Source organism: Lipophrys pholis (genome assembly GCF_963383615.2).
Source record: "Lipophrys pholis genome assembly, chromosome: 9".
NCBI classification, from domain to species: domain Eukaryota; kingdom Metazoa; phylum Chordata; class Actinopteri; order Blenniiformes; family Blenniidae; genus Lipophrys; species Lipophrys pholis.
The window spans coordinates 16,969,821-16,997,394 of NC_137639.1; the positions used below are offsets into that span (position 1 = coordinate 16,969,821).

The window sequence follows — 27,574 nt, forward strand, 5'->3', positions numbered from 1 at the left end:
CAGGGGTTTCATACACTCTGTGCCTCGGCTACATTCACAGGCTAAATCACACGAATACTTTACAAACGCACAACTTTTTATTGAGATTTAATTGTCATAAATTCTGTGGGTCGATGAGCCCAGGCACGATATGGCCCTTCAGGACTGTGTATTACTCAATTTTAGTCGCCAATTCTCAAACCTGCTCCTCCCAGCAATCAAAAATGGTCTTCTCATCATCTTAACATTGTGTGATTCTCAAACTATTTTTATATTCATATTTACTGTGATGAGCCTTTTTCCAAAAAGCATTTAAGCGGAGTAATAAGAGACAACTCAAGGATTTTTTCATGAGTAAACATTTAATAGTGCATTCATAACAGTGTACTTTCTCATGTATTTGCAACATCAAACCCCATATAAATCGTAAAATAATAAATAACCCTTAAAACTGTATGTACAATCCGCCTGAGGTGAAAACACTGACATAAGAGGACGTCACGTTCATGGAAAAGCATGAAAATATGAATCAATCTAATAATAAAACTTGTAGCCACAGTGTTTAACCTCATCATTTCACTGACAGTCCACATGAACTTCATGATCATGACTGGGTTTGTGTGGTAGATTGTGCAGAATTGTGCTGTTGCGCACGCCAGCCAGTCGTAGTGTTTGGTCATAGGTGAACTTCAGTTTTGTGATTCTGTCCGGTGACCAGCAGGGGGCGGTCCGACTCAGAGTGTAAACCTCATGGTAACAGACGTCCAGTGTGTCGGCTGCTGAGTGAAGCTGCAGATGGTTTTGCTGATGGCTGAACCTTGACGGTGGGTAACATCCCCCTCTGCTGCGTTCAAACACATCCGGCGTCACCAAACACGGCGACTCTGCCTCCTTTTAGCGACGAGTCCCGGTCACTATGAGCCCCGGGCTTCTCCAGACAGCTGAGAGTGAGTGTAAGGCAGCTTCAAGTGTCTCACAGTCAGAGGTCAATAGCGGCTGTGCTCGTCCGTCGCCGTGACGATGACGTCCATCCATATCCGCATGGACACTGGATTCGTGGCCACCAGGAAGAAGAGCCGGTCGTACGTCTTCACGCAGAACGTCAGACTGGGCCGCGGCGACTGAGGAGACAAGGCAAGGTCACGTTGAAAAAGACGATGATGGATTTCATCCCTTCATCTGAATCTCTTTTTTTTTTAATGTGCAAGCGGCCATATTGGGTATCCTCCACATTTATCTCTCCTCCAACTCAAGAGTGCTAACAGTCAGGAAAATACATGAATTTTGCTTTTTTTTGGTTTACGAATAACACAATAAATTGTTATATAGACTTTAAGAAGATCGTTGTGTTTTCACAAAGTTATCTCACTTAGTGTGTTTTTTCTTTTCTGCTTCAGCTGTGAATCATGAATTCAGTCTTCAGACACAAAACACTGGCAGAGAGTCAGAAAACTTTGGAATGTGGGATGTGCAGCAGAGCTCATTCAGAGTGTTTGAATGAAAAATAATCAGGCTTTCACATGGGAACACATTTCATTGCTATAAAGCATTGTGACAAGAATAATCTACACCAGTTCACCATCAGTGTGAACACACGTACTGGCAGCAGTCGGAATCTCAGTTTGTAGCTTACAAGTTCACACGGTTCCTTTTTCTCTTTTCAGATCTTCAACAATCACTCAGGATGATTTGTTTTCTACTTTATGGGGAATCAAACTTTGAACCTTTTTGGAATATAGAGTTTTCATATCATTGTAGATTACAGGACTCCTTTTCAGGAGGGAGGAGCTTAATGAAAATCTATTTTAACCATAGAAAAAAACAAAACTGAAAACATAACAAATGTCACAAACTTTATATAAATATTGGCTAAAGAGGCAGCAAATCAATCTTTGGAGTAAAGGCGAAAGGTTTCTACACAAACCTCGGTTCGATTATCAGAGAGTAAACTTCTGCACTTACAGAGGCAGCTGTGCGTAGGTGGTCGTAATAAACTTCTTCGATGGCCTGAAAGTAGATGACTCCCTTTAACTTCCTCTCATCACAGTCTGCGGCGGGGGAGAGAAACGGAGGGAAAACTGTCAGGAAACGAAACAAAACTGCTCCAATGTTGAACAAAAATGTCTTCTTATTGCCGCTCTTCATTTTCTATAATGAAATACAGAAGAAACATGAATATCGCTTTCTGGCTTCTATCGTCTGCTCGTTCTCGGTAAGTTGGCAACAAGCCCGGCACACACACACACACACACACACACACACACACACACACACACACACACACACACACACACACACACACACACACACACACACACACACACACACACACACACACACACACACACACACACACACACACACACACACACACACACACACACACACACACACACACACACACACACACACTCCTCCAGCCGGTCCGACCTGTATAGTAGGCGAGTCGTTTGTGGTCCGTGTCGAACAGAAACCACCTCTTCTTCCAGGTCTTCACCCTCCCCCCTCGTTTGGTCAGGAAGCCGGCGCAGCGTCGAGGCGTGAGCCGCAGGTCCGTGCAGGCGGCCACGCCGTGACCCAGAGACTCCACATGGGCTCGCAGGTCAAAGTTCGGGGAGAGGAAGAGGGGCAGGCTGCGCTGCTGGGAACAGACAGAAGGGAGTTTTGAGGGAGCCGCCTCATTTTCCACGGAGACTGTGGAAATGCTGTTCGCATTTCTGGCCTTCCAAAAATAGCCGCGGTTATTTATTGACCATGAAATGGAGCCTCTGTGATCAGATGATAGTGAAATTAAGTGTGTTTGAACTTATGCTGGAAAATAGTTAAATATAATATCTGAAAAATTGCTGGTGCTTGTGCACAATTCCCCTTCTCATACTATCGACACTTGTTTATTTTTTCCATGTATGTTTTGATAAATTGTTTCTTATTCATTTTAGATCAACTGATGCTCGTCGTCTAACTTTAGGGACCTAAAAAAGATGAGGTTGAGTTTGATCATGTGCATAGAAAGACATTACAGCGCAACAAGTCCTAAACCTAGAATGGAAAAAGTCCAACAGGAAACTTAGTTTCATCACTGGACAGAGGTTGAAGAAGACCTCGGGGTCATCTACCTTTTTCTCTACACAAAAGCTTCTTTGAGGCTGACGAGTGAAATGAACGGCTGTTTCACACCGAACTTCCTGAATAATCAGTTTCAATCATCTTTATACTGAAAGCTGCTTTTAGAAGTAAAATGAGGCTGATCAAAGAATAGTGTTGCTGCTGGTGACCAAACGGTCAAAACTAAAGAGATGAACAACAGTAAAGTTGTAAATTTCCAGTAATGTTGCCCCGATACGTCACGTGAATGACTGGCTCTGCTCTTCGTATAGTTTTCGGTATGAAGTGAAAATAGTTTGGGCACCCTGGGTTAGGGATTTTTTTTTTTTTAATGAAAAGTTAAATTGTAAACTGCAACTTTCTGAAGACTTGCTTTTGAATTTTACAATAAAACCTTAGGGGTTTCACACATCACAAACCAGTGCCTCAAGGCACCGCGCACCGCTGACTCAGCACTGACCACAGTCGCATTGCACTGTGGGTAATGCCGGCGCCAGGATTTCTCAAGAAGAATGCCTGGGCTGAACAGATAAGCCACATCAGTTTTGATAGTGTCTCATCGTCATCCTATCTCAGAGAAACATGCTCTCAGGGTCTCAAAACCGACTCAAAGTCTGCATTTCATTCATACCTCTGAGGAATTTGGTGAATAAACAGCCTTTGGCTCCTCTTTGGTCGGTTCCGGTTCCGGTTCTGGTTCTGGGCTTCGAGGTGTCTCCGATTCTTCTGGTTCTGTTCTTCGAGAGTTTTGTTCCTTTTGTCTTTTGTCTTCCAACAGCAGCAGCCGTCGCTCCTCCTGAGTAAACACACGGATTGAAGTTATTACTAATCAATGCGGTAATCATTTGCAGGGTAACAGTAATAATCCATACACTTCTCAAACAGCTGGAAGTATTTGAAACAAAGGATTTGGTAAAAAACATTTCAGTTGAAATCGGGACGCAGAAGTACTTTTTTTTTTTTTTTGTGCTTTTCTTTGGACATGGCTGCACATTTTTTCCGTCCTGGCATATGTGCTCGTTGAAGACATGCATGACAGAAGTCCACACACATCTGCCGGCTGTTTTCCTGGAGCGTCATGTGCGAGTCCAGAGGGTGTCAGGGATCAGACAGCCGTGTCTAACGCGCTGTGTCGTTGGTGATTAGAGGTGTCGGCGAGTGTTTCCCACGGCAGGTGACTCACCCTCTCTCTGAGCAGCCTCTCTCTCTCCGCCTTGGCCTCCCTCAGTTTCCTCTCGATCTCTACGAGGTCTAAGAGGCAGGGGCTGAGAGAGGGAGAGAAACAGCGCTCATGAAACGGCACGTGACAATACACAACAAGTCACATTCAAAATTCAAAATGTCCCACCATCTATTTTTATGACTACGAACGACCCTGCCCCGTATTGCTGTCTTCAACTGAGATGCACAGCGGTGTAGTGATTTGCAATCTTGGCTCACAGTGAGAAGAGCTGTAACAACTGCATGTTCTCCCTGTGCGTACTCGTAAATATTCAAGGTACTCTGGCTTCTTCCACAACATAAAGACGTTGGTAGTATGTTATTGTCTTTATATCAACATTATATCTTTCCAGAGCGACGCCTTTAGCCCTTTTGACATCACCAGATGCTCTGACTCAGATGACGAGGGTAAATAAACCGGGTTAAACGAATGGAGAGACGTGCTTTTTACCAGAACAGTTACTAACCAGTTACCGAATCTTGTTTGGAAAGAAAAAGCATAAAACTATGACTCAAACCGTTGGCCCAGCAGATTCTGGGTGTGCTCACTTTTGTTTTTACTCACAGAGAAAGTGGTTTTAATGGAGCGGTTTAAGCAGCAGGCTTGTTTACTGTCTGACTGAGGACAATTCAGGGCTCCGGGTCCCCAGGTCTTAAAAATGACTGCATCCAGTGGAGAGTTATGAAAACCACCAGAAATACTGGAAAGGGGACAAAGTCCACCGGGTAGCGTGCCACAATGCCCTCAACTTTTAGTTGCCTCACAAATGAAAGATACAGCTGGACAAAATTCCTCTTTAATAAGGAAAGCTGGTCCAAACTATGAAGCTTAATATTAATTTAAACAGCCTCTTAAATTAATAGGTGACCCCATTCAACATTCACCACCACTTTAACCTAACCCTCTAACCCTAGCCCTAATCCCAACCACATGTCTTCTCAATAAAACTAAATAAGAATAAACTTATTAAAATGGAACATTTTCTCAGATGGTTGTAGAACAGTTTCAGTAAAAGTAAACGTGAAAGTAAAAGAGCAAATAGCACCAATACTCATAGCCTACAGGAGAGCAATGATGTAGTGAAAGACAGCTACTTCACAAATCATCAGATTGTATCAGCATTAAAATAATTTAATAAATAAAAACATCATGAGTGTGAGTTAGTGAGCTGACAGGCTTTGAGCCGCATTAATCTGCACAGATATATGGTGACAGGTATTTTACATTACACTTTAGTCCCCGAAGAAAGAAAAACTCAATCATTTATAATACATCTTGTAAAACGTGAATCAAAGATCGACATTTTCAGAGTCCATTTGTTTTTTTTTTGCACTATGCCGAAAAATAACTTTTGAAGTTGTCATATTTCTAGGTTATACAATTAAAATCAAAACAGTCTAAATAATCTGCTTCCTGGTTTCTAAGTGACCCAGGATTCAGTTAAAAGCACCACTGATGCATTGGACACCTCATGTTTATGCACAAGATGAATTTAAAAATCACATTATCTGTCCTAAAAGGACAAGTTTTTCTTTACTCAAAATACGTCTCCAAACGTGAGGTGGTTTTATATTTGGACCAATGTGGTATATAGAAGTCAGGGGAAGGTGTGTGATGAAACAGGACTTCATCAAAATGCAAACTTTAGAAAATCCAGAGTCAGAAATCAAAAGCATCAGAGAACTCCTGAACTATATTTATAGATCAGTAGAAAATTTGAATATAAATCTCAGCTACATTTCATTGTTGATAATGGAAAAGCGACGAATGTAAGAATGAAAATGATGAACAGTAACGTAGTCTAGATCGGAAGTTTCCAACCTTTCTTCCTGGAGCAGTTCAGATGCAGAACGCTGGAGACCACCTCCACCTCTTCACTCTGATTTGCTAAAACATTACGGTCGCGACCAGTGAAGATGGAAACGTCCTCTCTGACCAACATACAAAAGCGTGCGCGGTTTCTCCGGTCTGCTGCAGTTTCTAGGAAGTTCATCTAATTTGTTGTTTTTTTGACGCATGCAAATCTAAACAACCTCAGAGCAGGAAAAGCATGGGACCCCCCCCACTCAACTGAAGTTCTAACTTGTGTGACTCTTCCTTCGATAGTGTCGTGGTTGAAGTTTTAGTGGGTGAAGAGATGCTACTTTTTTTAATTCTCTCTGGAATGTTAAAAATAAGACTCTTCACACACTCCACACTGCTCCAGTCTGGGACTCAAAAACGAACGCGCTCTCACCTTACATTTAATTACAAACCAGTCCGTGAACCTCTGAAAGCCGCCCTCATTTTAAGCCTGGGCAAACGAGCATTGAAGAGACTGACCTGGCCGCTCTGGAGCTTGTGGTACTGTTGCACGGAGGGAGGAAACCTCCACCGTTGCCGACCGCCGGTCTGTGCCCGTTGCTGTGCCCGTTGCTCAGTCTATGGGGGGAGCGTGGGGAAGTGAAACCCCCGGGGGTCTGACCGTCTGGAAGCGCCCTCACAAACACTGCGAGGAAAGAAACGAAAGACAGGGGCCACACAAGAACATCGTGTGAAATTTATATATATATATGAGATGTGGCGTTAGAGAAAACTAGGCGTTAACTCGTATTACGTGAAGAAACTTCAGTTTTGGCATTAGGGAAGAGACTCAGGAAAGTACAAAGAAGTAGGACAAACAACTGACAAGACTTGACAAGACCTGGTAGATCAGGCTCCTGTGATATTTAGTGACAGATAGGTGTGTATGTGAAAAATGAATACTACGGGGAAGATTTCAGGCTTAAGTATACGGGCGCTTCGCCGGCTCATCCGGTCGGGAGGGCAAATCTTGCTTTCTGCCAACGTAACAGCAAGCGGCTAGCTCCACTGACACGCCTTCCATTTAACTGAAAGGAGGGAGCTGAGCAAACAAACGGTCAAAACCAGGAGGGGAGTACCTGGAGAGCATGCTCGCTATGGCACAATCCTCTCAGATCAAACAATTAACAGCACAATGGACAGAACAAGGAGGCTGACAGAAGCTCACCCTGTGCTGAGAGCGGCCTGTCGCTTAGTCTGTTGTGTCGGTTCGAGCTCCGTCTTCGAGGCAAACTGGCGGTTTCTTTGCATGATTCCTAAAAACAAAAGGGAACAGTGTCACCAAGTACTTTCATAGTGTGCTTAATTCAACTTTAAGAACAAACACTTGACTCTTTTCAAACATTAACGCACACACACACACACACACACACACACACACACACACACACACACACACACACACACACACACACACACACACACACACACACACACACACACACACACACACACACACACACACACACACACACACACACACACACACACACACACACACACACACACACACGAAAAATAAAACTCTAAACACTTTCTTCCCAACAGGTGGTGTATGTACTGACCTGAGGAGATTTGTGAACGGTCAGAGGAGAAAGTGACATCATGCAGGGAGCTGAGCTAGTGATGTTCGACCAATCAGTGAGCGGCTTCTTGTCTTTGAGAACCTGTAGGACCAGATTCAACTTTTAGAAATCCAGAGCTTTAAAAGAAAAAGAGTTAATCAACGCGGGCTGGAGTTCCGCTAACGGCTCAGAAATACCACATTGAGCCGCGAATGAAAAACACAGGGAAGGATTGTGATGAGTTTAAAACTTATCACAGTCTCACTATCTTCCCCTCTAACCCTCCCTCCAAGTTTGACTCACAGACACATGAGCAATTCAGCCAGCGCATGCAGCACGCCGTTTAACCCTCGCCTACCTCCTCCACCACTATCACATGCTGACAGGGGACATGTGGACGGTTCAAAGCTTTTACTTTTGTAAAGCTTTTGTTCGCTTTAATATTTCAAAGAATAAAATCTGATGAGATGCTTCCCCCTTTTTCATTTTTTGTTACAGAGTAGTCCAATCAGATTCATTTTTAACACGCTCGCTATGATATAGTTGATTTGCCTGAAGGCACAACCGTCTCAATCCATCAGTTCAATACACGTCTGTCAGTATTAAACCACAACTTGCTCACCGTCATATTACAGTAATTCATACTTGGCCATGTTGCCTGACATTGTCTTTCATACTACAACCCTTCTTCCCTTCCCCCCCTGAGCTGTTTCTGTTGTCTGATTCATAAGAGCTACTGGAGTAAATATAAAGACAACACATTTAACACCCCCACCCCCCTCTCCCGCACCCCCACCCCCAAGTCACACAGCTCTACATGAGTCCATTTTTTTCAGCTTACCGCTCACTGCGAGGATGTGAAGCCTCTCCCAGCTCTGTCTCTCACACTCCTCCACACACACTCGCACATTAGCAGCTGCGGCACCCTCGCTCACACTGCTTACTCCTCCCTCCATCTCCTCCCTCCAGCTCTCTCCCTCCCTCTCCACATCCGATTTACTCTTTCCTTGATCAGATCTTGTCTCTCGCTCATTTTAGCCGGCGCTGTCAAAGACACTCCCATCAAAGACAAACCACTGGCTGAAGCCGCAGCACGGTTTAATTAGGGAGCGGGTAAAATGCATACTTTGGAACAGAAAGTATTGACAATATACACAGATAACACATGAGGAGAGTAGTCGGTTCCTCAAATCTGCAGCCAAAGAATACTGTGAATGCTGTATGACACTAAACTGAGGCAAAAGGAAAGTAAAATTCACTATTACATTATTTTAAAATGATTAGTGCTCACAGGCATCTCCATTATTGACTACTGCTAATAATGGAGCAAAAAAAAAAATCCCATTGATGTGATCAGCGGCATGGTTACATTGTAGATGTTATTATATGTATATCATACTATCTAATTACAAAATGAACTACATTTCACAAGTGATTTTAATAAAAATGTTGTGTAAACATAAAAAAAAAAACTTAAAAGCATCAAGCACAAGATGATCTGAAAGTAAACAAACCAGTGTCTTTGAAACTAAAACATCCTGAGCATGATGATTCATGGGTTGATATTTAAGGTCACATGGGAGAAAAGGCAACTTAAAAGCATCTTTACATCACTGTGTTTGGCAAGAAGTCACAAATGTTTCTGACTTGTATCTCAAAACGAGGATAACGTGAGAGCCGGGAGCAAGAACCCACCAGTGAAACTGTGAGACGTAAAATCAAAACAATGAGCTGAAAGGCTATAAAGTGTTTCGAAAGATGAGGGGATGTGGAGAGTCCGGCAAGTCTCTCAACGGATTAGACAGATCAGGGCTGCCAACTTTTAGCTCCAGCGTGGAGTGAGATTATCTATTCGTACACATGTGTACAGACAGGAATCACAGTCAACTGAATGAAGAATGTCATTGTAACATCAGATGAAAAGAAACTTTATGCTAAAAGAATAAACTGGTGAGTAAGCATGTGTTTAAGTCCGTGTGTAAGATTAGAGTCTCGGAAAGTGAATGTGACGTTTATCATGTTTATATACTCCCACTGACTCAACGAAGTGCTTGAATTGCACTACTGTCTTTGTGTCAGTACGCATGCAAAGGATTTTGTTAGAAATCACGTTGGAAATCAATTTTGTTGAAACTCAATGTCTCTGAAGAAACAAACTTACATCTTTCAGCTCGTCAGTTTTGGATAATCTGCACCAGAAAAGCCTCTTATATAAGAAATAGGTTGATGCCTTTGTTTCCTTTGCCCGGGCTGAGTTTTAAAATCATGTGCATTGTTGCATACTCAGTACCACAGCCTGTAAAAACGCATGAGAGAGGAGCTGATAATAAAATCATTTTCCAGACGTTTATCAAAGGTCTGTGGTGGTACATCGGGCAAAATCTCGACCTTAATCGTTGGGCCACCAACCATGCAAGTTACAATGACTTATTGTGGTCCCCTAAAAAAGGGAGTAAGAACTTGCTTTATCATAGGTTTTGTAAAGTGTGTATTACTGTGAATTTTTGCCAAATATACTTATTTGCATAAAAACAAATAGAAAATTCTTATGACATCAACTGTGATATTGTCTGACAGTAGTTGTGAAGTGATCGTTGACCATGCCGTAAAATCTTTGGTCTCACGACACACAGTGAGACTGATGTAATGGTCACAATGTGTTACAATCAGGAGTAATTTACTAAACTGAAAGTATTTCCATAAATGACCTTGCATGCCTCAAAATTGGTGATAACAAGGTGAATTTACACTTCTATGTGATCTAATCAACACGAAACGGCAAACTGTTTGAGTAGTTTTTCTTAACGACAATCAGAAAAGTACGATACAAGACAAAACAAAATGTTTTGAAGTAATGAGCATAATCCAAAGTACCATGAAGGTGTCGTACCGTTTGGTTTGTGTGGATGAGTTCCTTCTTCTCTTTCCTTAAGCAGCTCAGCTCCCTCTCCTTCTCCCGCTCCATCTCCTTCAGCTGCCTCTCCAACTGCTGGACTCGCCCCTGGAAATTCACAGAGGGATTCCCATCAGAGTGGACAGCCACATGGTTTCTCCTCTTCCTCAAAAGAATTGTCACGCGCTGTAGTGGATTCATTTTCCCCCCCGGCCAGCGTTCACCTAATTATTTCATTACGCTGTGAAAAGACCTGGAGTAAAAGTCCCCGATGCAAAGCCATGTGGGTTAGTGTGAGTGAATGCTCAGCTCTGAGGCGAGCTCGTCCCTACAGGCGGGGCACAATGCAAATATGCTCTTTTTATTTTGCAATGTTAATGAGAAACACGCGACAACAGGGCATGGCTTAAAGTGTAACCATAGACACAATGGGAAATCCTGAAGAGGACCACTGTGACAGCCCGAGACACAAAGATATGGACACAAGGGGGAGAGGAGCCGAGTCAGCCAGCATCTCTCTCACACAATCCCAGTGTTCATCGCTTACTCTGGACTCCTCCTCCGACATACTCAGCCTAACTGAGGGACACTTCTACATTGTTTTTACATTTGACAGCAACAGCGCAACTTTTGGGATCTACAACGTAGGAACCGCTCCAATGAAGCTTGAACCGCATTGTGCCCCAACAGCTCTCATGCTCAGCAGCGACTGTTTTGTTAAATACGGTACTATCATGATATTAATGTTTTTAAAGGCTGTTGGGACTCGTAGGCATTTCAAGACATAACGTGCAGAATTAATCGGCTACTGTTTACTTTTTTGCAATGAGATGTTTATCTACAATGCACGTGCAATAAATTCAGTTGAAAGCGGGATTCAGTGACAAACATATGTGTTTTAATCAAATTCAGTACATCATTACTTCTCCAAAGTTTAAAAGGAAAAACAATCCCAACCTCCCAGCTTTTTTTTCCTACTTATCCTAAAGCTCTCTGGTGCCTCCCAGGTTAAACCAGCCACAACCCTTAGAAAACCGCTGATTAACATGCATTAGATAAGAGTCTTCACTGACCTTTGGACACATGATGCAACTCAGTTTGTCAATGAAGCCTAAATTACAATCTATTTCCTTCACCTTCTCAGCAGATTTTCTTCAACTTCTTTGACATTTCAGAATAATGTCATCTTACCCAGTCTCACTATTTGAAGGTAAATCGGACGTTCGTTAGAATAAGTGTTTTTATAATTCCTGCACAGTGTGCTAGAGGACAGCACTCAACACAGACATTCGAGTCTGGTCTTGCGCTTCATTTGCATGGGCTCCCTGTGTGTGGGTGGGTTTTCTCCTCTCATAGTCCAAGAAGACACGTGAAGTTAATGGTTGACTGGAAGCTGCCTAGAAATGGGAGTGCTTGTAATTCTCCTTCTCCTGTGATGGACGAGCAACCTGTCTTCACTTATCGTCTGCTGGAATCGTCTCCAGCGTTGGACAAATTGGAGCAGAAGATGGACGTATGAAACTCAGCAACTTAGTTGGAAGACAAGAAGCTAAACTCGATGAATCACCAAGGACACAATCGATGCCAACATTTTAACAGTTGCCACCACTCTGTGGTAATACTGACAATTAAGAATTTACTATACAAGTACTGGCATGCTCCAATCTTCTTCAAATTACAATGGGAGCAGTGATCTGTGAGTTTTTTGTGGCTCACAGTTTAGGTGTCATTTGGACATGACAATCATTATCTCAGTTTTAACGGTTGGGAGCCTGTTTTGGTTTCTGTGCATTCAGAATGCCTTTTATGTTGCATCCAAGCAAGCTCGCTCTTGTAACCACTGAAGTACAGCGTGTTTACCCGCGAGATAAGCCTTCACTTTCCCACACACAATTTCTTGCAACTGCTTATTTAACTGCTCTAATAAAGCAAATGGAAAAGGCTACATGATGCGGCTGAAGCACACCACAGTGCCTATCCTCTCCACATCTTGTTTCTCCTCCTCTGCTTTAATTTTCTCTCTGATGAGACTGAGCTTACCGTACATGGGTCATGTGACACAATCAGGGTGATTGTACGCAGCTCAGAGTTCATGCATGTGTCAGCATTGGCGCGGGAGAAGGAGAGGTCAGCATCATGAAAAAATTATTTAATGTAGCACTTCATCTGTCAATGGCAATAAGGAAATAATAACAGTTTTCAAAGCAGCTGTAAATGACCATCTGAGGGAGATTTAGAACTTGATTAGGCCATGTCGACAAGTGATTATTCGGCAAGGAGCAAAAATGTGTGGGTTTGAATTTCACTATCTTGTCTGTCCACTCCTCTTTTAAATATATATATATATATATATATATATATATATATATATATATATATATATATATAAAAAACAATAACTGAAGAGAGTCTAAACTGGTATAATATGCGAAAAGCATTTTAGTCCGACAAACAAGTCACAAACGGAAGAAAAACAGCTGAGGAGTCATAAAACCTAAATGGTGTCGGTTTAAAGTCTAAAATGTGTTGTTTATGTGCAGCCAATGAAGCCAAGAGAATAAATGTGTGTAGGACAATTGTATTCATGAGAGCTGAGAGCCCCTGTTGTGTTATCCACCTGCTGACTGACGTCACATGTCTGCACTGAAAGGGAATTTATGCGAGGGTAAACACCGACACGAAGCACATGACACGCTGATAAGCTACAGGCCTGTAAAGCCTGTCAGGGAGCAGCTGTGAACTTCTTTGGAAGGAAAAGTCTTGCTTATTTACCTGTGCAGTGTTGACTGCTTGCTGCTGACACAAGGTTTCCTTGTCCAGCTTGGCCCGACTCGCTGCGTCCTTCTCTTTGTCCACCTCGCTTTCCTCCTCCTCGTCGATGCCGCTCTCTTGCTCCAGAACACGAAACTCCCAGTCGTCAAAGGCCCGGACTGCTGCTTCCATCGCCTCTTTCTCCTGAAACACAGAAAAACACATGAATTTCCTGTACTTTCTTTTTCAAAAATGTCCTCTTATAATTTCACAGTTCGACTCTGAGCTGAATCAGTTGTAGGGAAAGTGTTGATCATTATTAACAACAAATTCTGTCAATTTAGAGTTGTCAAAGTCTCAACCTCTGAATGCTTTTTCCACAATAAATGAGAAGATCCTTTGAGGCAGTGGTGCCTAAATATTAAGAGATGTGAGCTTGCACCTGTCGGTTTGAATCCCTGGACTGGAAAGAGCCCAATGTATTATCCAACCAAGTCAAAAACACCATGAACTGTTGAGCAAGCTCCTACATCCCTGTTTGTCCCGGTATGTGTGGTTCAAAAGTTATACATGAATAGGACGGGTAATCTTCCCAAAGGGATCAAGAAAGTTGCCTTAATCCCAGTGAAATAATCACTTCATAAATCCATTAATGACACTGTTTAATGCGTTTTTTGACTGCTGAATGGACACAATAAACAATACAAATGTGAAATCAATTAAAGCAATTATAAGCCACAAAGTCAAAGCAGAGTGAAGCAGAGTTCTTACTCTAGTGCATGACACCACAGTGAGGCCCACAATGGGGTCATAAAAATGTTTTAACTGCAGCTTAAATCAAGAAAAACTGCATTACTCCTGCCACTATTATTCAAGCTAATACAGAAAGAATTCTCTACAAAAAAATCATTCTTTGAGTTTTGTGTGAAAAGCCTTTGTAAAATGGGACAGACATACTTGAGAAAGGTTTTAACTACTTCTAATTACTCAAATAGAAAGACAGGCAGAGTTGAGGGCATTCTGAAAATCAATACCATGCACTGCATATTAATACTAGATAACATACACGTGTTGCTTCAACATTTACGAAACAGAATTAATGAGTTCTCTGTTATTTGATTTTTTCAGAAACCTGATCTCATATTACGTGGCACTTTTATTAGTATGAAAACAAGTTTTAATGTTTCAGTATCCAATAAAACTGTCTTAATAACACTGAGAAAACAATGGTAGATTCTTTGCACCATGTTGCTAAAACTCAATATTTAAAAATGCAATAAGTCTCATAGCAGCAACACCTGCTCTCTCACTCCTGTACAGCTTCTGTTTGTTGACATGTATGCATTTCTCCCTGTGAAGCAACATGTGCGAAACCAGTTTCTAAAAGCTCTTTCCAAATAAATGTAACGAGCTGCAACAGAGGATAACAACCTGTTGCTTGTGTGCACCTGAGCCTGCTGTCGAAGCCCTGCATTTAGGGCAGAGGGTCTGGAGTCCTGTTCTGTCACATTCACTCAAACGGCCTGTGTTCGGTGTGGGCGTGTCCACTACTGACGCCACAGACGCATCAGGTTGGACAGGTACGGAACAATCCACACATTGTGCAAAACAACTCTGTGGTGAGGAGCTGGCGCTGATGTCAACACGTTTGGTATCTGGGACACTCCGTCTTCTGTCAAAACAACATGTCAAGTATCACCAGAAGCTTTAAGTTTCCTCTGGAAAAGCTGCTGCCACTCACGCACCACTGCTGTCCTCTTTATTAGCCGAGGTTATGAATAGACAATAGAGAAGGAGAGGCATAAGATATGGTGGTTCATTTTTCAGGGTGCTTCCGAGAAGTGCTGTTTCTGAGCACGAGTCACAAGAACAGTGACAAATCAATCATAACTGTTCTGTGAAAGTGATTGCATTTGGATGAAAACAACGGTGGTAGCTGGAATCATCTGTCTGTGTGCAGCCACACTGAGGAGCTGAGCTGTCATTATGTTATACTATTATAACACTCTTATCATTTGGTTTCATTTGAGTTTGTGGCAGTAAAATTGTCATAATAATGAGTGCTTCTGCCTGTTTTATAAAATAAGTTCTACTTTCAACATCTGGCAGTTCTTCACTGTGGTTTAATGGCACTGAGGAGCTTGTGAGTCATGGGGTTGCTGGTAGTTTTCTGAAGTTTTGTGGAAATCATAGCAGGTTTAAGAGTTCTACTTGTGAAAGAAGGTTATAGTTATAGTTGAGAAACATCAACTCACCTGTTGCAGCTGTGCTGCCAGCTGCTCTTTCTGACTCTCGGGCTGAGTGGGGATCAGCTTCTGTTTTTCTTCATAGTTCTTCTTCAGCTCCTCCACCCTGCGTCGCTCCTGCTCCAGGTTCTCTCGCTCCTTATAGCAACAGACACAACGATTAAGAAATAAACAAAACCATTTCAAACTGCAGAAACAAAATAGCATGGAATCAATTCTTCAACTCAGCTCACAGTGAAGCACAAAGACTATTTATCTCTAAAGCATCTGTGTAAACAACCACATCATGGAAGCTGAATTATCTTTGACATGATCTAGTGTCGACGTTAGTGGACCATAAATGAGTCCAAGTTTCTGTGAAATCCTTTAAACTGGATTTAATCCCTTATGACCTCTTTTGTGTGACTGATTTCCTAAACTACACTGTTTCAATCTTACATTGCAGGTTCGTCTTAAATATTTGGGAGATGAAACATTTCAACACTAGAGTGCTATTTAAGTGGAAATAAAGTCTTCAATGACATTTACAATAGTAGTTTGGAAGAAAAAAGAAAGAAACACAGACGCTATTAGGTACAATGGTTGACGTGCTGCACACATCTACGACCTTATATTTTACCTTTTGTCTGTCGGTGTGTTTGCCCTTGTCTCTTTGTCTGGCCTCCTCCTGCAGAGCCTGGAGCTTCTGTGTGTGTCTCTGGAGCTGGTTCTTCTCTGTGTGCAGCTCTCCCTGCAGCAGGGCGATCTCCAGCTGCAGCTGAGAGGACAGGAGACACCACCGCGCTGAATCACACCGACCAGACCCTGAGCAACTTACAGATATGCATTTACTGTCGTAATGTTGGCGTTTGGGAATGGGGCGTTGGTATAGAGGTGCAGAGTTCAGAAAAAACAAATCCAAGACACTTTTACGCTTTTAATGAGACATGCTGTCTCGGGGATATTGTTAACTAAACCTTCAAATGTTTTGCAATTTTGGAACAATAAAGACTGAAAATAACAAAACTTTCCTGAATGCAATGTTTGCTTCCAGCTCTTCTTCATTAAGTATTGTCTGGGCTGTTTATGTGAATCCATGCCGTTCTTTCTCTACATTTAATGTGTGAAGGCAATAGGATGGTGTTTTTTTTCTGCCCGTCCATGACTGCACCACAAACATTTCCCAAGCTCACCTCAATCTTTAGTTCTTCTTTCTGTTGGTCGATCTCTGTGATTCGCTGATGGAGCAGGGAGGGTGATGGTAAAACCCTCCGTGATCCAATGTCCAGCTTTTTAATGCAGGTCTACAATAATAAAAAATAAAAAAAAGCAGACAAACTATGAATCTTGAAATAGTTTGGTCTATAACCGATTCATTTTTGATGCATTCAAAAGGCTGATTTGATTTGCTCTGAAAGAGTTTGCTGAATTGCTAAATGGTCATCATCTGCTTCATCTCACTCACCCTGTCGCTCTCTGTGCTGCTGCTCTCCGTATCAGACTCGGCCCCTGAGGAGGAGGCGGGACTCTTATCCCTGGCCACCCTGGTGATCCACGGCGGCTGCAGACCCTGCTCCCACTGGCTTCTGGAGTCCTCCATGTTGTGTCCGGGCATTTCTACCTGCTAAAAACAGAGGAGGCAGTTAACATGAGCACGGAGCTACAGGTGGGGGAGACCCGCTGACTTCAGTGAATATTGCAGTAATCTAATCTCCTGCACGGATGAAGGCGTATGAGGGATCAGGTGACAGTTCATTCAGGGGATATCACAGTTGAGTAATACAGCACAAGCACTTTAAAAACACCAGAAATCCCCTCTGGCTTTCAGAAAATTTGCCTGTGAGAGAGAAAAGAAAACGAATTGCTTTGAAGTGGAAGCAAGAGTGAAAGAGGGGAGGGATTTCAGGATGCGGGCAGTGGTTTGTGGTTAAAACTCAGGGTGTCTCTCGCAGTAAAGGACTCTGGGGGTGATGAAGTACTTTCTATTCTGTTGAATAGCTACACGTTATATTAAAGGAACTAGATCAGAAGAGACTTTGAAGTACTGTTGTACTGTCTCCTTTAGTTGTGTCAATGGCATTCATGAGGATTTACCCAAACAAATAGCATTATGTATAATGTTTACAACCTTCAACATCAAAGTACCTCTAACATTTAAGGCGCACGTCTTTGTTATCATGCTCTCTTTTTTCCATGTTGCTCTTTCACCTTCATCTGTGTGGTCTCCCAACATAAAACCCAGCAGGTTAGCCGAAACAAGAATGTGTGTGCACGGGCCAAGACCAATTTGTGGGAAAATACTTCTGATTCCTATTGTCCGGCCATTTCCCACCGTGGTTGCCCGCGCTTTGTGCCCTCCTCCTCTTCACTCCGATCCAGACCTTATTAGGCTGCAGGGATTGCAGGCCGAGTGGAACTACTGAGATAAATATACAGCCGAGATATGAATAAGTGAGGGCTTCCAAACAACGACGGGCACACTGACATCCAGAGTGACACAGACGTGGGAGAGATCGAGGACAGGAATACTGAAGAGCAGGGGGGGGTGAAGATCATGTTTCCAATGGTGTGAATCAGCAGAATACAGCCTCACAGATGTGTCTGAAGATGAAGCACATCCACCAGTCCATTTTCTAGACGGTTGTAGCCATCTACGGAGCGCAGTGACGACTGAGACATTTGCATCTATTTATAAACTTGAACGTTCTTCTTCAATATGCCCCAAGCCAATTGTGGCTTATTTTTAGTGAATGTAGGGACCTCAATCCCACGGTTTTTGATGAAGATGAGATGAAACCAGAGTAAATCCATCAAGTACAGGAAGAACCTGCAACCTCCAAACAGAAAGACCCGCCAGACTGGAATAATGTGATGATTTTATTAATGAGAGCTAACCGCTAAACCACTGTGCGGCCTTTGGTATACAGTGATACAGAAATATTCCAACTTGTACATTTATCTTTTTTTTTTTTTACATAAAATCACTGAGGTGGAAAAGTAATAAAAAAGAACTTTGCTTTAAAAGCCATGAGACTTTTTAAAAGGTTATTTGAACTTTCTGACCAAAGAAAATGATCAAACATGTCAAACGTGAAATGGAAAGTAGTTTAACTCTCAGAAAAGACACTGTTATCAGCTAATTTAGGACAAATGTAAGTGGACATGACCTAAAATTGTGATATGATTATTGATGGACCGTGGCATGCTTTATAATCTAATCGATGCACTTGAGGGGTTTGTAATATGTCACTAATATGCAGAAGGTAATATGGCTTGAAAGCTCAATGGCCACCATATAGGTGTGAAGCTGAGGCAAAATCAAATGCGCAAAGTCATGAAAAAATGTACTGTATAATATTCTATTAAAATATGGGGAAGAAAGAAAGAATATGGAAGAAAACAAGATGGAGGAACTAATTAGATCTGTTCATTGATTAACACGTTTTTTTTTGTGATTTAATTGCAATTTCCTTTCATATTTAAAATTCTGCACAGCGTATAGAAACACATAATCTGTAATGTATGGCTTGTTGCTCTTTCAATAACGGTACATTTGCTCAGGTCAGTCACGAAAGGCATCCGGCCCAAACACTTGTACCAAATCAATCCTGCCGTTCACATGAAGCAGCCAAAACATCTTATCTGTCTGTATGATGCATGGATCTTATACATAAACGTGTGCGGACATGGGAGCCAACACAGTGAAAGGTCAGGTCGACACCAGTAGACTCCATAAGGCGTCTGTCTGCAGTATTGGTCCCTACTGCTACACCGCGAAGATCAGATGTTCTCTTTAACCATCTGCTGTTTATTAAAAACCCTCAAACTCTCAGATTTAAACAAGGCAGAGTGGAGCTGCTCAGTGACTCACAACTTCATCCAAACAAACAGTGCAACTGTTTGACCCTCAGCTAAAGTCCAGTCAGATACCCTATCAGGGGCCGGGAGAGAATAAGAGACACATTCAGGAGTAAAGTCCGTGTCTTCACGTCCAATACGGAGGCTTGAGCAAACGCAACTAACAAAAAAAAAGCCAAACAGAATGCAGTGACGAGTCAGAAAGAAAGTAGCGGTGAAAAGAAAGAGCAAGGACTCATTTAGAAAAAAGAAAAAAGAAAAAAAAGAATCAGCAGATGAGGGGAAAAAAAAAGAAGAGGGACGAAGTTCAGGCCGAGATCCAGATCAAAGAACAAAACACACTTTTGTGCCCAAAATAATTGGACTTGATTACGGGGAGGGGAGCGCCTCTGGAGAACAAGATAACGGAGAGAGAACGACGGCAGACGTAGTTCAGCGTCACATGTGCATATGTTTGTTTATGTGTGTGTTCTACAAGCGGAGGCAGCAAAAGTAGTCTTTCTTTTTTTTTTTTTTAACCAAGTGAAGTACTGAAATTCAAATTTGACCGTAGAGAATGATAAAAGGAAAATTCAAGATGTCAGGTGTTTAAAGTAAAAACACAAACACTATTATGGAACCCCATATATGAAATAAAATCAGATGAAAAGCACTAAACTTCACAGGATGACATACAAATCCATTTCCGGCATGAAAACTTCCTTAAATTAGATGTATTTCTTACTGGATTTCTGTAAAACTTTGGGTACATACAACTAGTACCACTCACCAACTACACCATGTTATGTATTGTTTGCATAAAATAACCCTAAGAATGAAACTAACCATAACAGCAGCACCGATCTCAATGTTTAGCAACTATTTAACCATGTTTTCAATGACTGTATGCATTCAATATTTTTAATTTGGAAATAAACTGAACATACAAATGTATTAAAATGTAATAATCAGCAATGAAAAAGATCAAAATGTAGATTGTATCATCATCTGGACCCTCCACATAAATCAGACTCTTATTATAAAAGAAGCAGGTAATTAATTGACAGAATTTGTTATAAACCACAATTTAAATAATCCAAAACTTACTATTTGAAGACATATTATGTTCAGGCAAACAATAATGTATTGAAGAGGAGTTAAAAGCAACAAACAAATAATAATTGTATGGTAACAAATTCGTAATAAACAACCACCCATCACATAGTTGAATTGAATGCTTCGAGATTGTCATTCCCAGTACAAATGAATAAAGCTACTTCCTCCATTTCTTCATCAAAGTAACAGGACAGAGCTCTTGACTATTAAAACTCTAAAAAAAAAAAACTCTCAACCCGAAATCAGCAGCAACCAACAACTGATACTGACACACACACACACACACACACACACACACACACACACACACACACACACACACACACACACACACACACACACACACACACACACACACACACACACACACACACACACACACACACACACACACACACACACACACACACACACACACACACACACACACACACACACACACACACACACACACACACACACACACACACACACACACACACACACACACACACACACACACACACACACACACACACACACACACAGAACTGCACGAAGAAGAAGAAAACAGCCCTCCATGTCATATTATCTGACATTCCCTCACATCAGCAAACTACTCTGTCGGTAGTGTAGTGGTTAACACTTTTCCTCAAAGTGATAAATTGACTTAAAGTCCAACCACTCCATGCAGAGTTTGCATGTTCATGACATAAGTGGGTGTTTGAGGTGAGAAAAGAAAGTCTAAACTCTCTGTACCCCCATAATCGCATGTGATTGGCTTTGGCCAGTCAGCTGCTTCCACAGCAGACTATATATAACTTTTAAAGAGGACACAGGATGTAATGGATCACAAACTCATTAGTCAAACTGCATCACAGTTTCTTATCAGTTTTCTAAAACGTCTAACAGTCCAAGAGAGAAATGATTGAAGTACACAAAGGTTCAGGTAAATGTATCGCTTCAGATTTCTTCATTAAAGGGTTAAAAAGAAACTCACTTTTCAACTATAATATCTTAGGGATTCGGGATCGCCTGCGACCGTCACCCAGATTGTACACAGTGGAACTTTCCGTGAAATGTAAACAGTGTGTGGAGTTCCCTGCAGAGTCAGGTTGAGATAACTGAACAGTGTTGGCAGGTTTCTGTTTTGTTTTAATCTTTTGTTTGTAAAGCCAGAACAGACATGTACATGACTAAACCAGCGACGGTTAATAACAAACAGTAAAGTGCCCATTTAATCCTATAGGGCAATCAATGAAATATCTGGAAAGAATGTAACCCTCGTGCGTTACTGAGATGTATCTTAAGCTGTTCATAGTGGATTAGTGGAAAAGCTTCACAACCCTTTGTCATCATCCTGTTCACTTCTGGGCCCTATGATGTATATACTCTCTGTGTGGCTTTCACATAACCCCCTCAAGAGGATTTATCACAGGCAAATGCATCAATCAGGTGCAATTCTTTTCCCCCCAACTTGAGTTTTGTAGGCTTTTTTCATTCAAACAAGTCAAAACACAGAGAACTTTGCGTCAGTAGTATCATATTTTTGAGGCTTGGCCTTTGAAGTTTGTCCTATTTTCCATATTGTTTGTTGTCGTTTTGGAAAAATAGTGAATTTCTCCACAATGTGCATGGAATCAATAATCCGCAGCCTTTCCCTCCGAGTTGGAGAATCCTCTTTGTGCCATTACGCCTCCACCCCGAAACTTGAGCACTGCCGTGTGCTGCACGTTCCAGCTCACTAATGACTGTATCAGTCATATTTTAATCATGTTTATCATGCAACGTCGCTACTGTATGAGCCCCGCAGCTCGTTAACATGTCGGAAGGCGCGCTTACGTGATGCACCTGAACGCATCACTCAAAGCTGTCAGCTACGAAGCGGCGCTATACCGTTCCGACATCGGGGCTCTACAATGTCTTTACACCGTGACAAAGATATATCAGTCCTGAGCTAGATGTCAAAAGTTCTCCACAGTTTTTTTTAAAACCAGCGTTTAAAGTCGGAACTATCTTTGCAAGCGTAATGATATTGTTGTCATGAGCGCTGCATTTAAGTCACATGTAAGCTGCTGGTCCAATAGGAGAGCGCAAAACATCCAAGATGGCGGCGACCGCGATAGATCTTACGGCAGTTCAGAGGAGGACAGCATGACAAAAACCTGTATGTGTTTGTGTCAAATATGCTGATATATCTTGTGTTTTTGTGTCAAATACACTTAATAATCCTTCCAAATGTGTCAAATATACTTTGAAATCCCAACCCTTCAAAGCAATAATGCTGGAAAAAAATTGTTGTCCGGGTTTGCAGTTTTGTGGACGAGTTGTCCGAGCACCACAGTGTGCGCCCCACATAGGGGCACCAACATTCAGAAAAACTCTAAAGTGCCCCTGCCTGGACCTTTCATTGACGAGTGGCTGAAGGGGACAGTGGGGGTAAGCATTGTGTACACAAAACCATAAAGTCAACAGGGACAACTGCGATATTCCAGCAGCTACGTTCAGAACAAAGGAGCGGTGACGGTGGCCCGGTCCGTGTGTGGGTGTGAGCGCTGATTACTGCCTGTCACTATGCAGTCAATGCTGGAGAACTATAGTGAAAACATGTCACACGCAGAGCGCGTGAGCACAACTGCACCGCGTACAATGCCGAATTAATCCACCGAGGCCAGGCTCACAAGGTCAAGTCCCCGCGGCGCGCTGTCGTGAAAAACAACACTGACATCACAGCGCGTTTACCTATAAAGCTTAATGTTATAATAACAGCTTCTACGTGTTTCATTAGTGTCTTTTTTTTTTTTTTAATAACGTTGGAATAAATGCTGCAATAGCAACAGCTCAAACATACGAGGACCGCGGCGGTAAACTTTTCTCCTCTGTTAATGAGTGACGGGAAGCGTGAGACACCAAAACCGTTTCGAATGGAAAGTGAGCTGACCCAGCTTCAGCGGGAACTAATCTCTGGGTTACTGTGAACTTACAAATGTAAACAGCAGACAGGAGGCAGCCTTGTGCGGTCACTCGGTGGGTTGAAGTGGAGATTTTGCCGTCACCAAAACGAGATAATTCACTCTAAAATCTGAACCTTTGCTTTTTTTTTTTTTCTTTTCAAACTCTGCAGATTCAAGTTATCAACACTTTCTCTCTCTTTCACGGTCCAATTTGTGGTCTTCCACATCTGTTCATGTAACTCTGTAGCAAATTCTCTACTTGAGTAAAACTTCCACTGACGAAAAACAGATCCTGTTGCGGCTGCAGACGTTTGAAGAAATCTTGTTAAGTGAGACCAAAACTGTACAACTGAGTGTAACGGACATGTCATGTTGGGCTCCTGATCCCAAAATCCTCTCACACGATTAGAAAGCTGTGAAAGCAGCCACTGTTTCCCAGCTTTACATCCACGGTAACCCCGAGCTGCGCTCCACTTTAGACCAGACGGGCTTCTACAATGTAGTTTTTAAAAAGGTACTGTACGACCCTGTCTATGGCGGTATGAGAGTAAAACAGGCTTTGTGAGCTCAGCAAGTCACACATTCTTTCTATTGGCCACAAATTGCGGACTAAGGCTCCAATCAACAACAACAACAAAAAAAAAAAACATTCTGGTCAATAGAAGACATGAGATCATCACATCACTAACTTATATGCACAAACTCTCCAGAGAGCTTTAATTATGTTCTTATTGTCGGAATGAAGACGGAGACGTCCCACTCTTCACCTCTTTACGACCATGTCCCCGCTGCTTTTTGTTTTTGTGCTGCAAATAGTGTCGGTATAATGTGTTTTCAAACTAAAGCGAGAATGTAGGTCCACTACTTTTGGCAGTGACGAACGACATCACAGTTGCGACTGATGAAGTGTCAGGGGGCTTGTCGCTGATTAGACTTGAAACCTGTCGAAGAGCTGCAGTTTCTCTGTTGCCGTCTACAGATGAGACGTTTACTCTCAGCTGTGTTGTTGCTGCATTTGGTTCAAGTCAGTTCAATTAGCTTCTCACAAGAACTCTTAACTTCTGAGGAAAAAAAGAATCTTCCTCCAAATAAGTGATGTCACCTCAGCCGAAGCCACACTGCTATAACACAGCTGTGTCGAGTCTTCATGGACGACATGAAACGCCATTACTTATATGATTGAGATATCATCAACTCGCTTCAACTTGATCACGGCTCACATGTTAAATCTCACTAACTTGACACGGTCAGACCCAATCGGGCGAAGGCCAGGCTCAACGATGTGGTTTGCCCTGCAGCGACCTCCGGACCTGCTGCATGTGGCTCTCGCTGGCTGCCGTCGCACCATGTCTCTGAGCTTGAGGAGCACCAGGTGACAGTCGGTTGTCCCGGCTGTCAGTCAGCCGTTTCCGTGACACTGAGAAAATAGTGACAAGTCCGACCGGACACCTTCCTGGAAACACGTTAAAACCAACCTCTGCCTTCAGAAACGATCTCACCATTAATAAGCTGACGATTAAGTGAATCAACTTCAGCAGTGTAAATACACTGTGCCAGCAGCAGTTGCACTGGTCTTTGAATCTTAGTGCCGATTGTCTTGCTTCAATGTGTATTTTTCTACATTCCTGTGGAAAATCAGCCGACAAACGACCATCGGCTTGAGACCTTTTTCAGAAAACAATGGAAGCTTTATGAGTAGATAATTTCTGAGCAATTTCAGTGGTTATGTCCGGCCCTGGCAAACGTCCTACACAATTAAATATCAGTTTCCTCTCAAGAATAAAGACACTGATAAAGTGATTACTGAAGCATTGGCACAGTGTGAAATACTTTGATCTTGTGCTAACACCATGACAAAGCACCATGATATTACATTTTAAAAGTCACAGAATGTAAAATAAACCAACAGGAATCCTAAAGCTGTATCTAGTTTAAAACGGTCAAAATTATCATTCAAATGTAATTCTAACTATTATTGATTTTTTTTTTTTTTTAAAAAGCACGTTAGCGCTTTATAGTTTTCTGTACTTTGATTTCTGAAAAAAAAAATCTCTGCATGTCTCAGTACCAACAATTATTGAGGTTCTTATTGAGATTTTATTAAGCTGCCAACGTCACATATTCACTTCACGGTACATTTCAACTGCCTGACACAAAGCAAAACCTCCATGTCAATAACACTGAAAGCCAAAAAATGTTGGAAACCACCTGAAGAAACAGGCCACATGTCGGATAATAGAAAACAGGATGAATAATATTATTATTCATGTAGTGTAGAAGATAAATGGTTACTTGGTAAATCAAATTCATGAAAGAAGCAGTTCCTTACTCATTGAATAGAAAATTCACATCGAGTGAAATAAATGACAAACATCTGTTCTCCAATTTGAGACGTCCCTTTTGTTCTTAATTCTCACGATGACACACTTTTGTCTGAGATTTTTCTGGACTAAAATGATTCATCCATCAGCAGTGACAAAAGATTTTGAAAGTCACAGGTTGCACTATAAAACAATGTCGATTATGGCGCTCCAAATTGACGCCGTCAATCATATTAGCTGACAGAAGCACTCGGGTAGAGCTGAAACACCTGTAATGTGAATAATACCTGCGCGATCACGGCTGTAATCCGTCTCAAATGCAATATTAGAAACTAAAAGGGAACAAATGCTGGTTTTCTCAATCTTAAAAGTCGACATCCACCCACCTGTAGGCCCAAAAATGAGACGTGAAATGCAGAGGAAATAAGATCCTATTGCCTGAACACGGCCTGCTTAGTATGTGCTAAGTTGGAGCAAGAATGCAGGTGGAGCAGCTCTCACCGAGATTCCTTTTGCCTGAGTGAGGATGTGAAAATCGTGACGCAAGGAAGGGTGATCCATTAATGAGTCAGACTGGGACACACAGGGCTCAGACACAGATTTGTCCACCAGTGATCAAAACAAGATGTCTGTGTTTTTGAGACATTAAAAAAACAAAAGAAAAGAAAAGAGCCAAAGGCAGAAGTCCCCAGACAGAGAATCCTCCCAGTCTTACATCTCAATCCCACCTCAGCAATACCCTCCCACCCACTCTGTTTACCCTGAGAGTGCTGATGGAGGGACACCCCAAGGTCATCGTAAACAAAAGTGGACAGATTTTTGTAAAACCCACGTTATTGAGGGGGGAAAAGATGAGGGACACTAAAATCTCAGATGAAGCTGCAGAGGATATTTCCACAGATTACATGTGAATCATCGGAACTGTGCAGGTCCGTGTTTATATAAGAGAGAGAGAAATAATATCACATGTAAATTAAAGTGTCATGGCTGATTTGACTTCATAGTTTCCAATAAGTAAACATTGTGAATGCATTAAGCGTTCGAAAGTTCCATGAATGGTCTCTCTTTGTTTTAAAGTCAAAGGTTGAATAAAAGCTATCCGTGGTGATCCTGCAGTAGCAGGACAACCACATGAAAGAAAGTTTGCTTTTCACCCAGAGCACAGTTTGTCCCCTGTGAGCCTGTTTTTGTCTCTCAGACACAGACTGTGTGTGGAGGTCTGCTGACTCGGGGCTCGAACAGAGAAACAGTGAATGAAAACAGCTCTTACCTGACAAAACGTGCTCAGGAGATCGTCGATTTTCAAAACATGAACGCCAAGTCGGAGTGAAACTTTGAGGTAGAGAGAGAGAGAGAGAGAGAGAGAGAGAGAAAAAAAAAAGCGCAAAAAATAAAACTTGCGGAGCGTCACTTTGCAAGTTTCACTTTGCAGGTCGGCGTGAAGTTCCGCCGCCTCCTGTGGTCGCTTGTCGTGGAGCTGACAGCCGCTTGCACGTCCTTTCGCCGGGTGTTCGTTCCCTCCATTCAGAGCCCTCGCAGCCCGAGTGGGGGAACGTGACAGCTCGCCTCGCGCGGCTGCTCCGTGTCAACAGGTGAGCTCGGCGCGCGGAGGAGGGCGCAGACGCAGGAGGGCGCAGACTCGGCAGAAGAAAAGTTTCCCCAATGACCAGTCCTTTTCTCGTGTTGTGACCTCTTCACTTTACACTTCAACTCGGCTGGTTCGTCCTCCCGCACTCAGACGGGATTTCTATTCTGGGAAGTGACCGGGTTTCTCTTTGTGGAGTC

General features: G+C 42.3%; 1 protein-coding gene across 6 annotated transcripts; it reads right to left on the reverse strand.

The window, feature by feature from the left end:
- Window positions 1–328: 328 nt before the first annotated feature.
- phldb3 (pleckstrin homology-like domain, family B, member 3) lies at window positions 329–27,574 on the reverse strand. Of its 6 annotated transcripts, none has more exons than XM_080470956.1 (15): window positions 27,060–27,574; window positions 17,048–17,206; window positions 16,776–16,886; window positions 16,223–16,360; window positions 15,613–15,741; window positions 13,379–13,561; window positions 10,604–10,714; window positions 7,714–7,815; window positions 7,317–7,404; window positions 6,629–6,794; window positions 4,268–4,349; window positions 3,716–3,880; window positions 2,410–2,617; window positions 1,942–2,027; window positions 329–1,100 (listed from the first exon to the last, which is right to left on the reverse strand). In XM_080470956.1, the coding sequence occupies exons 2-15, from the start codon at window positions 17,195–17,197 to the stop codon at window positions 966–968; spliced, it is 1,854 nt and encodes a 617-aa protein (XP_080327082.1). In that variant the 5' UTR covers window positions 17,198–17,206; window positions 27,060–27,574; the 3' UTR covers window positions 329–965. The 6 variants fall into 6 exon arrangements, with proteins under 6 accessions (XP_080327082.1, XP_080327078.1, XP_080327083.1 ...); XM_080470952.1 differs by having other exon boundaries at window positions 2,410–2,620; XM_080470957.1 differs by having other exon boundaries at window positions 17,048–17,203; window positions 27,060–27,543.